Source organism: Herpailurus yagouaroundi, unplaced genomic scaffold (assembly GCF_014898765.1).
Source record: "Herpailurus yagouaroundi ecotype Mexico unplaced genomic scaffold, PumYag 28, whole genome shotgun sequence".
NCBI lineage: Eukaryota > Metazoa > Chordata > Mammalia > Carnivora > Felidae > Herpailurus > Herpailurus yagouaroundi.
In genome coordinates this window covers 22,189,610-22,202,071 of record NW_024412376.1, presented here as the reverse complement: position 1 = coordinate 22,202,071, position 12,462 = coordinate 22,189,610, and the positions used below count along the sequence as shown (strand labels likewise).

Genomic DNA, 12,462 nt, shown 5'->3' with positions numbered 1-12,462 from the left:
CCATTCATAATAAAAACCCTGAACAAAGTAGGTTTAGAGGGAACGTACCTCAACATAATAAAGTCTATTTAGGAAAAAACCACAGCTAACATCATCGTCAAAGGGGAAAAACTGAGACCTTGTCCTCTATGGTCAGGAACAAGACAGAATGTCCACTTTCACCACTTTTATTCGATATAGTCCTGGAAGTCCTATCCACAGCAGTCAGACAACGAAAAGAAACAAAAGGCATACAAATTGGTATGAAGGAGTAAAACTTTCACTATTTGTTGATCGTATGACACTATATATAGAAAACCAGAAAGATTCCACTAAAAATCAGCTAGAGCTGATAAATGAATTCAGTAAAGTCACAAGATACAAAAATCACCGTACAGAAATCTGTTGCATTTCTATACACAGGGAGGAAGCAGCAGAAAGAGAAATTAATAAATCAACCGCATTTAGAATTGCACCAGAAAACAATAAGATACCTAGAAATAAACGTAACCAAAGAGGTAAAAGACCTGTATTCTGAAAACTATAAAATGTTAATGAAAGAAATTGAAGATGACACAAAGAAGTGGAAAGACATTCCATACTTGTGGATTGGAAAAACACATATTGTTAAAATGTCTTTACCACCCAAAGTAAGGTAAACATTTAAAGCAATCCCTATCAAAATACTACCAGCATTTTAACGGAGTTAGAACAAACAATCCTAAAATTAGTATGGAACCATGAGAGACCCTGAATAGCCAAAGCAAACTTGAAAAAGAAAAGCAAAACTAGAGGCAACATAATTCCAGACTTCAGGTTATATTACAAAGCTGTGGTAATCAACACAGTATGGTACTGGTACAAAAGTAGATCAATAGAACAGAATAGAAATCCCATCAATAAATCCACAATTATATGATCAATTAGTCTTCAACAAAGCAGGAAAGAATATCCAATGGAAAAACAATGGTCTCCTCAACAAATGGATAACAAATGATGTTGGGAAAACTAGACAGCAATATGCAGAAGAACGAAACTGGAAAACTTTCTTACACCATATACAAAAGTAAATTCAAGATGGATTAAAGACCTAAATGTGAGACCTGAAACCATAAAAATCCTAGAAGAGAACACAAGCAATAACTTGTTTGACATTGGCCATAGCAACTTTTTTCTAGATAGGTCCCTTGAGGCAAGGGAAACAAAAACAAACATAAATCATTAGGACTACATCAAAAATAAGTAGCTTCAGGGTGTCTGGATGGCTCAGTCAGTAGAGTGCGAGACTTTTGATCTCAGGGTCATGAGATCAAGCCCCACACTGGACATGAAGCCTACTTCAAAAAAAAAAAAAAAAGTAGTTTTTGCACAGTGAAGGAATCAACAAAACTAAAAGGCAACCTATAAAATGTGAAAAGATATTTGCAGATGACATATCCCATAATGGATTGTATCCAAACTATATAAAGAACTTACAAAAATCAACACACACACACACACACACACACACACACATCCAATTAAAAATGCCAGAAGACATAACGTACATTTCTCTAAGGAGGACATACAGATGGCCAAAAGACAAACGAGGAGATGCTCATCATCCCTTGCCATCAGGGAAATGCAAATCAAAACTACAATGGGATATAACCTCACACCTGTCAGAATGGCTACAATCAAAAGCACAAAAAACAAGTGTTGTCAAGGATGTGAAAAAAGGGGAAGCTTCTTACACTGTTGGTGGGAGTATGAACTGATGCAGCCACTGTGGAAAACTGTATGGAAGCTCCTCAAAACGTTAAAAGTAGAACTACCCTGCAATGCAGCAATTGCTTTACTGGGTATTTATCCAAAGCATACAAAAACACTAATTCAAAGGGATACATGCACTCCTATGTTTATAGCAGTATTATTTACAATAGCCAAGATATGGAAACAGCCCAGGTGTCCATCAATTGATGAATGGATAAAGAAGTGGTTTATATATATATATATAATGGAACATTATTCAGCCATAAAAAAGAATTAAAAATGCCATTTGTGATGACATGGGTGGAGATCAAGAGTAGAATACTAAGTGAAATAAGTCATCCAGAGAAAGACAAATACCACATGATTTTACTCATCTGAGTAATTTAATAACAAAACAAATAAGCATAGGGAAAAAGAGAGATAGAGGCAAATAAAGAAGCAGACTCTTAACTATAGAGAACAAGCAGATGTTATCAGAGGGGGTGGGGGTGCAGGGATGGGTGAAATAAGTGATGGGATTAAGAAGGGCACCTGTTGTGATAAGCACCAAGTGATCAAAATAAAAACTTTAAAAATATAATAAAATACATCTGCATGAGTGATCTATGAAATATAAAATAGTTGATCAACATTTCTCAAGTGTCTGGAGTTTTAAATACTTTAATTCAATAAATACTGTTCAGAATTTTATATAAAATGCCTATTGAATTACTGACTGGTATGACAGAATGCTCCTCCCACATCCACCTGCTCAATGTCTGGGCCAATTTTTCTTCTCCCAGGTAAATCCAAGATGGTTTACCCCTCCTTACTGTTTTTGAAAATGTATTCCCTGCCAAAGAGCTAACACAACTGTCATATGCTCAGTCCTCAGATGTGTGAGTTACATACCTTTTTATATACTTCTCTCAGATAATGGTGAGCATGGCACTGTTTGTTATTATTTTTCAGTTTTAAAATATCTCATGATGAATAAAATAGGATAGTAATAAATAAAACACATCTGTGAGTATGCACAAATATTTATATCTGTAGTGTACATCCTCAGGTCAAGTGAGTCAGCCTAAGTCCCAAAAGTATGTTGGTAAACCACAAAAATAACACAGAGTTTGTTATTCCCTCTTGCCATTAATCTACAGGAAAAAAAATTCCAGTATATTTAGCATGATTAACCTATACTTAAAATTATAAAATTCATTAGGTTCATCCGTTAGATAGCAACGCAAAGATGGACACATAAATAGAACCAAAGGTAGAGGTAGAAATGAAAGAGAAAGATGCAGACACAGACATGAATGCAGACATGGAGACAGAAATAAAGGTAGAAGTAGAAATGACTAAAGAGCAAGAGAGAGTGGGGGGATAGGTGAGGATAGACAAAACATACCTGTTGTCCTGGACTAGTCCTGTCAAGGAACCATGTTTATAGAAATCAAGTGCATAAGCATTAAGTGGCATTCTTCTTCCTTGGTTATCAAATATCTTTGACCACAGCACAGGAGCCTGAGTGTGACTGATACCAATTGTGCGCAGAATGACCTAAAGAAATACAACTTTTACTGTTATTTATGTATAAAGGAAGGTAATGCTTTCTCATATTGTGCTTTGTAGTTCTTTTCCTTAATCAACATTTTTGAAGCATACTCTTCATGGTGAAGGAAGAGGGGGTCTTTCATACACACTGGTTTGTTGCTGTCCTAAGTACACCTAGATAATAGTACCTATGAACACTGTTAACCTCACAGCATACTCTTGGCAATTTCAACCTTCCAACCAGTAGAATAATAACAAGATTCACTAGGAAATAAAAGCTAATTAAAATTTTTTTCATTATCCTAATTTGTACAGGAGACACCTTGTAAAGAAAGTATCAGAGAACTGATGCCTTGTTTAAGAGAAGAGTTCAATTGAACAACTCTAACAATTGTTAGAACACAATTACCAGAATTAAAAGGAAAGGGAGAATGATGTAGGGGGATAAGAGAAGAAGAAGGAGAAGGAAAAGGAGAAGGAGAAGGAGGAGAAAGAGAAGGAAAAGAAGGAGGAGGGGGAGGAGAAGGAGGAGGAGGAGGATGAGGAGGAGGAGGAGAAAGAGGAGGAGGAAGAGAATGAAGAAAGAAAGAAAGAAAGAAAGAAAGAAAGAAAGAAAGAAAGAAGATGACAATGAGGAGGAGGAGCAGGAGGGGAGGAAGGAGATGAAGAAGAAGGAAAAATAAAGAAGAAGGAGGAGGAGGAGAGGGAGGAGGAGGAAGAAGAAAGGAGAAGGAGAAGAAACAGAAGAAAGGGAATGAAGAGAAGGAAGAGGAGGAGGTGGAGGGAAAGGAGGAGGAGAAGGAAGAAAAAGAAGAAGAAGAAGACGACGACGACGAGGAGAAGTAAGAGAAAGAGGAAGAGGATGAGGAAGGGGAGGAGAAGGAGGAAGGGGAGGAAGAGGAGGGTGAGGAGGAGGGTGAGGAGGAGGAGGAAGAAGAGGAGACAGAGGAGGAGGAAGGAAACAAGCCAATAGCTTTTGATGTCTGCTCATGTTTTGAAAACTGTATGGGGTCAAAAGGAAATCTAATATATTAATCAGTAAAACTACTTTCTAAAATAATATGGTAGTAGCTTGGGAAGCTCTTTTATTATTAAGAGTTTTGGAATATTCTTGGGGCACCTGGGTGGCTCAGTCGGTTAAGCATCAGATTCTTGATTTTAGCCCAGGTCATGATCTCATGGTTCATGAGTTTAAGCCCGCCATCGGGCTCTGTGGTGATGGTTCAGAGCCTGTTTGGGATTCTCTCTTACCCTCTCTCTCAGCCTTCCCCCAACTTTTCTCTATCTCTCTCCCAAAATAAATAAATAATTAAAAAAAAAGAGTTCTTGGATAATCTTATTCCATTATGATCCAGAAGACAGTTTTGACTGCAAAAATCCAGAAGATTTACATTCAAGGGAAAATGCTGCACATGTATACCAGAAATTTGCAGCAGCCCAGTTTGTAACAGTAAAGACTAGAAAAAAACACGAACAGTTTTTAATAGGAAAATAGATCAATGGGTTTTTTATATTCACACTCTGAAATATTATGAAGTAATAAAAATAAAATTGAGTTTCACATGACAATATGAATGAAACTTAGGGGCAACAGCATTGAGTGCAAAAAAGAAAACAAAACAGCAAAAAAACAACATTCTGGAAACTATGGAAACTTTTCATAAAATCAAAAGCAGCAAATATAAAAAGTGACTTTACAGTATTATATTTTTAAAAGGAGCATTAAAAACAAAATTTTGGATAACTGCCACCGGGGGAAAGGGGAGAAGCAAGGGAATAAAATAGAAGAGGAGCACATAGATCCTGAGTCCATGGGTGCTCATTTTAGTTTTATGCTTTATACCTTATCTCTATGCTATTTAAAAACATTGAACATAAATATTTAGTATTAAACTAAAATCTAACAAACAATAAAAGCTAAATATGCTTTGAGAGGTTATAACTTACACTAGGAAAGTAAATTTGCATAAAGTGAGTTGGGGAAGGCGAAGAGCATGTTGCCATCATGGAATACTCTGAAAATATCCATCAGTTCAAGATGCTACAAAATAGAAGAAATAAAACTGGCCTCCTCTCTCTAGTACACCACCAGGAACAACAATGAGTCTGAATTAGTTCATGTTCTGTACCTTAAAGATCTCTTCTAATTGACGGTGACTGTGTGGCAATAAGACACAGACATTATACCCTACTATAACTGTATTCATGCCCTCCAAAACCCCAAGGAAAATTTTGCATATGGCAAGGAAACAGAAGTTAATGGTACATACTGACCGTAAGTTAAATTAATCATAAAATAGAGAAAAGGGAAAATTATGTCTTGTTAAAATGTCTGGTTTTCAATGTTATTAGCTATAAACTTCTTACGGAAGTAATGAATTGTTTATGATTCTAGAAATAAAATACAGGGGGAAAAAGCTTCATAAAATCTTTTAAGCTAAAGTTCAATCCTCTATTATTTCCATGCCAGAGTTTCACATTCCTCCACAATCTGTAAGACACCACTCGCATGAGGGTAAAGCCCTATAGCACTAGCCTCAAAGAGCTTCACATAATATCAAGAGCAGTAGTTTCTAATTCATTTTTGAACTATATACCTTTTCGGTAAAAAAAAAAAAAATCCTTTCCCATCTCTTCTTTCATTAATGTTTTTCTCTCATCTTATAAAACAGAAAGTCTCCTCAAACTTACTATGGTACATTTCCTTGGGGTTTGAAAACATACAGACTACCAACAAAGAGCAATACGGCTTTCTTATCAAGAAAATGGATGACTTTACAGACTAAGTTAAAAATACTTTTTTTCTTTTAAATTAGGTTGTTTCCAACTATTTGAATTCAACAAAATTAAAGTGGATCTAATTAAGCTATTCATTAAGAGCACATACAAAACATATTTGTGATAATAGATTGCTAGGTGATTTGGCACAAACTCGGAAGGAATTAGAAGAATTGTATACCACTGTTATAACAAAAGTTGCTCCGTTCTGAGCTACTTATCTATTTGAATAAGGTTTCTCAGAATTCAAATTAAGTTTTAATTTTGGAACTCTGTCTCATTCTAAAAATAAGTAAATATTCATCCTCAGTTGTATGCACTAATTTTAAAAGAAATAGCTTCGTCCATCCCATTCGTATATACATTTCTAATACAATGTTAATTTTATTCTTAGCAATGCTTCTCAAAATTTGTATTATATTTAAGTTTCTGTAATAAACAGGAAATAACCATTAAACTGAAATTGCATACTATTTAGGCGAAGAAATGTGTCAGGTAGGGTGACTTCATGTTTAAAAATATATTACATTGGGGCGCCTGGGTGGCGCAGTCGGTTAAGCGTCCGACTTCAGCCAGGACACGATCTTGCGGTCTGTGAGTTCGAGCCCCGCGTCGGGCTCTGGGCTGATGGCTCAGAGCCTGGAGCCTGTTTCCGATTCTGTGTCTCCCTCTCTCTCTGCCCCTCCCCCGTTCATGCTCTGTCTCTCTCTGTCCCAAAAATAAATAAACGTTGAAAAAAAAATTAAAAAAAAAAATGCATTTAAAAAATATATTACATTAAGGTAAAATTATGTAGGGGGAGGTACAATCTAAATACAAGAGAAAAGAACTATGCCATATTTGAGATTGTTAAAAATTTTATTCTTGACTGCTTTTAGCTTTATAATTATGGTTATTCAAATGTTTCAGTATTCATATTCTTTTTTATGTATTAAAATGATATGATGGCTTTATTTTAATTTAGCAATGTTTATCTAAAGCTGGAAATTATATCATCAGAAATTATTTGAATTTATGATTAAAATGCATGTGTCGACTTAAAATGCACAAGGGTCTATTTAGGTTTTCAAGATTCTTTTAAGTGATACTGGACTATTTTACATAATAGGGGACTATCTGATTTTGGACTAGGATGGAGTTTTGACACTAGCGTTAAACCTAATATCAAATGTAACAAAAGTTTTTTTCTTCTCAAACCTTGTGTCAAAATATAAATTAAATTTCTACGAGTTTATTCCAACATGCAGTGGGTTGTCCAGCATATTCCCAAGGTGTCTAGTTCTTTACACTGCATTTTGGACACTAGTGATCCTGAATATATATGGCATTGACAGCATCTATAACAATACTGGGAAAGCTTGAAGATAGTTTTATATGCTGTTTTCATGGCAAACTTGCACCAATCTACAAAGAGAGAAGGGAAGTGGTATTACTGGGAATTCTGCATAATGGAGCAGGGTCCCTCAGGCCAACATTGAAAAGCTGAAATCATACTGGCCTCAAGAGTGACATTTCCTGGATAATTCTGATCATACACCTGAAATTTTTTTTCAATTTGAGAAATTTGAATCCCTTCTAAATAGCCTAGAAGTATAAGTCCAATTCTTTCTCCTTTCTAAAAACATTTTTAAATGTTTGTTTATTTTTGAGACAGAGAGAGAGAGAAAGTGCAGGGGAGGGGCACAGACAGAAGGAGACACAGAATCCGAAGCAGGCTCCAGGCCCTGAGCTGTCAGCACAGAGCCCGATGCCGGGCTCGAACTCACGCACTGGAAGAACATGACCTGAGCTGAAGTCGGTTGCCTAACCAACCGAGCCACCCAGGTGCTCCAATCCAACTCTTTCTTAAGGATCTTTTATTTATAAACCCCATTTCCACTTACATGGTTTGGAGTATTTGGCTGAAACAAATCACCATCAGAGTTTCCAGAGAGGCAAGCAAATGGAGAAATAGCTATTCTTCCTTCTTTGCAGTTCATCAAGTGAGACACAAGTTGGGAATCCTCACATTCTTTTCCTGTGAAATCTTGCCATAACAGGTTGGGATAGATTAATTTTTAAAAATCAGACAAACTGTTGAGCTTTATGCACCTATACTAGACCATGCTGCATATGGAGTCCTTCAACTTTCCAGGACCGACATCAGACTGAGATACATCACATAAAGTGAGTGGTACATCTGACATAAAGTGAACAGCACAGAATTCATTCAATAAATGTTAGCTATCAATATAATTATCAATGTAACATTTTGCATACTTCAGTTCCTTGACCACCAAGTAATAAAAGACTACATTTAAATTGCATAATCTTTTAATATAGAATTACTGTTATTACCTTGGTGCTTTTTCCTATTTTTTGAGAAAATGGAGGCATGAGTATGAACTCATTTGCCCAAGGTCTCACTGCTAATAGCAGCAGAGCCAGAGCTTGGACCCAGGCAATCTGCCAAGAGTCTATGTTCATGAATACTACACATATTTCCTCTCAAGAAAACAAGTGACACAATAGTCTCTTGTTTCTCTTCATCTTACAGATGTCCTTAATGCATGTGCCAGGCTTGCCCCAAAAGCAACCTTTAATCAAGATGGGTTTACAAATGACTCTATTTAATTTTATTCTCCATTACCCTTCTGACTTCTAATAATCAAGAGTTTCTTTCTTTGGAAAGTAGAAAGAATCCCCTTATTTTAAGGCAGACTGATGTTTCCCAGCCTCTACCCTTCCTCTGGGAAAAATATTCTTAGAAAAATTACTTTTTCTTTCTAATCCACAATGGGGCTAGGATATACTTACTTATTTTTGACAATGGGAGTTGATATTCCTGTTTCATATCAGCCAATTTAGAAACACTTAGTAGGAAGGAGGCGAAGTCTTTTGTAACGTTCATGTTATACTCATGTAAAGCATCATTAAAATCCTCAGGAAGATCCTCAAGGAACACCTAAGTCAGCAAGAAGATCATTAAGAACACCTAAAGGCCAACTATTTTTCAGAAAGATCTATATATCTTTCTCAAAAACTGAAACTTTGGAAGAATGGCAAAGAACACCGCAATATAATTCTGTAGTTACCTATTTATTCAACAATGTAACTGCTTCATTCCTTCATCTGTGAAATCAAGGTAAAGTTCATTTTTTGTTTCTATATGCATTTATAAAAACCAATACCCTCACTCTCAAAAATTTGCTTTCACACTACTTCATCGACACCCTCTTTTTAAAAATTTTTTAAGTTTTTATTTAAATTCTAGTTAGCTAACATAAAGTGTTATATTAGTTTCAGGTGTGCAATTTAGTAATTCAACTCTTTTGTAAAACACCGGGTGTTCATCACAAGTGCAGTCCCTAGTCCCCATCATCTGTTGCACCCATCCCTCCACACACCTGCCCTCTGGTAACCATCAGTGTGTTCTGTATAGTTTGAAGTCTGTTTCTTGGTTTGTCTCGCTCTCTTTCCCCCCTTTGACACTTCTTTTACATTACACTTCTGAATATTTCAAAGAATCTAGTAACATGTTTCGAGAGCAAACAACAATAAAAAGTAGTACACTTGCATGCCTGGAATAACTCTCACTTGGTTGGGAAGGTTTTCAAAACCTCACCGGATTCATTTTGTCAATATTTTGTTAATTATTCTTCCACCTACATTCATAAAAGAGATGCATCTATAGTTTTCCTTGTTATAATGTCCTTGTAGGGTTTTGGTATGAATTTTAGGTTTTTCTCCCAAAAAGAGTTTGTATCCTCTGGAAGAGTTTGTGAAAAATTGGTGGTATTCATTGAATGTTTGAAAGAATTCTCCAATGAAATCATCTGGGCCTGTTTTTGTTTGTTCATTTGTTTTGTTTTCATGGAGATTTTTAAAAACAATTGATCACATTTCTTTGATACCAGACACTGATGACTTCTTATATCTTCCTTGGTTAGTTTGGGAAAGTTACATTTTCTAGGAATTTTCCCTTTTTGTACAAATAGCCAGATGTCTTGGCATAAATCATTCATAATATCCCCCTTTTGTTCTTTTTGATGACCAAAGTAAGATCTGTAGTAATGTCCCATTTTCCTTCCTGATATTTGAAAAATTTACCTTAAGTTAGATTTTCTATTTCATTTGTTTGGTTTCCCAGCTTCTTAAGTTGAAAATTAAATCATTGATTTTTTTTTTCAGCCTCTATTCTTTCCTACAATATGATTATAAGGCTATAAATTTCCCTACAATCACTGAATGAATTGCATCTTGTATGTGTATGCTTCTTTCACTATTTAATTAAAATATTTTATAATTTCCATTTTTTTGTCCTATATGTATTTTTCTTATTTTAATTTTTTAATTTTCTTTTTTAAGGAATTTAATTTATACCCAAAATGTATTTTATCATAGTAAACATTACAAGTACAAATTTTTTTTTAAATCAAATAGTGTTAAAAGGCTTACAACTACATGAGGTCTCTGTATTATACCCATGCTTTCAGTCTCAGAAAAATGTTAACTGTTTTGCTATTTCTTCTGATGTCCTACACGTATTTGGAAATGAATCTGTTAATTTTCAGACACTTAAGGTGTTTCTGATTCTTCTGGTATTGATCTGGCATTTTCTGACCTGGCATTTACTTTCAAACTTTCTTGGACTATATAGCTAAGATGTGATTTGTATAAACAGCATGTAACTGTGGGTTTTTTTTCCTTAATACAATCTAAAAATGTTAGTATTTTACGTGATGCATTTAGCACATATATATTCAATGTAGTTACTTACACAGTTGAGTTTATATATACTATTTTAGTATTTGGTTTCTATCTTGACTATATATTATATATTATTTTCTCTGTTCTTCTCTTTTTTTATCAGTTTGTCTTCTATCATCACTTATTTGTGCATTATTTTACTAATCTTTACCCCCAGAGATTACAAAATACATCTTTAGTTTACACGACTCTTAATACTGCAAGAACCTTAAAATATTCAAATATATTTACTCTTCCCAACACCTGCATTATAAATGTCATGCATTTTAGTTATGTATATATATTATAAATTTATTATAATACATTACAATTATTTTTAGGTACAGTAGGTATTATCTACCCACACATTATCCTTTCTAGTGCACTTCATGCCCTGTTATATTTTCAAGGTTCCCAAGTTTAGATTTTTTGTTTCCCTAAGGCATATATTTCTTTTAGCACATACACAAAAACTATTAGAACTGATAAGCAATATTAGCAAAGTTGCAGGATACAAAATCAAGATAAAAAATGTGTGTTTCTGTACATTAAGTATTTGAAAAGGAAAGTAGGACAATCTCATTTACAATAGCATCAAAGGAATAAAATATTTAGGAATAAGCTTAACCAAGGAGGTGAAAGGTCTCTACACTAAAAGCTATAAAACACTGCAAGAAATTATAGGGGACACAAATAATGGAAAGGCATGCCATGTTCATAAATTGAAAGAATAATTACTATTAAGATGACAAAACTATCCAAAGTGACCTACAGATTCATTATAATTCTTACCAAAATCCCATGGCATTTTTTACAGAAATAGAAAAATAATCCCAAAATTCATACAGAATCACAAAACATCCTGAATAGTCAAAATGACCTTGAGGGGAAAATAAAACAAAGCCAGAGGCATCACCATTCCTAATTTCAGAATATATATCAAAGCCACAGTATCAAAACAGTATGGTACCAGCATAATGAAAGACATATAGACAAATGGAACAGAATAGAGTCCAGAAGTAAATCCATGTATATGGTCAGCAGCTCTTTGACAAGGGTGCCAAGAACACACAGTGGGGAAAGGATAGTTTCTTCAGGCAAAATTTGATATACACATATAAAAGAATGAAACTGACCCTTACCATACAGTGTACATAAAAATAAACTCAAATGGATTAAAGGCTTAAAGAAGACCTGAAACTATAAAATTCATAGAAGAAAATATAAGGACATGGGTCTTGGAATTTTTTGTTTGTTTTTTTTGTTTTTTATGACACAAAAAGCATAGGCAACAAAAATGAGAATAAACAAGTAGGATTATATCAAACTAAAAAGCTTCTGTACAGCAATAATAATAATAATAATAATAATAATAATAATAATAAAGCAAAAAGGAATTTCCAGAATGAGAGAAAATATTTCTAAGCCATCTATCCGACAAGGGGATAATATCCAAAATATATAAGAATATTCTATAACTTAAGAGCAAAAAAAAAAGGGGGGGGTAAAGGACATGAATAGACACTTCCCCAAAGAAAACATGCAAATGGCCACCATATATATTAAGTCACTCAACTTTTAATGATGGGTATTATCAAAAAATCAAAAGATAAGTGTTGAAGGGAATATAGAAAAATTAGAATTCCTATACACTCTTGGTGGAAATGTAAACTGGTACAGCCACTATGGAAA

At 34.5% G+C, this 12,462-nt stretch overlaps 1 protein-coding gene across 3 annotated transcripts in view; it reads right to left on the bottom strand.

The window, feature by feature from the left end:
* The window catches only part of DDX60 (DExD/H-box helicase 60), a 115,619-nt gene that overhangs the window by 8,455 nt on the left and 94,702 nt on the right, over nt 1-12,462 (bottom strand). For all 3 annotated transcript variants that reach the window (XM_040470970.1, XM_040470962.1, XM_040470979.1), the window contains 3 exons: nt 8,839-8,986; nt 7,926-8,068; nt 3,119-3,270 (listed from right to left, as the gene is read on the bottom strand). In XM_040470970.1, the coding sequence (XP_040326904.1) occupies nt 3,119-3,270; nt 7,926-8,068; nt 8,839-8,986 (443 nt within the window). The remainder of the gene's footprint in view (nt 1-3,118; nt 3,271-7,925; nt 8,069-8,838; nt 8,987-12,462) is intronic.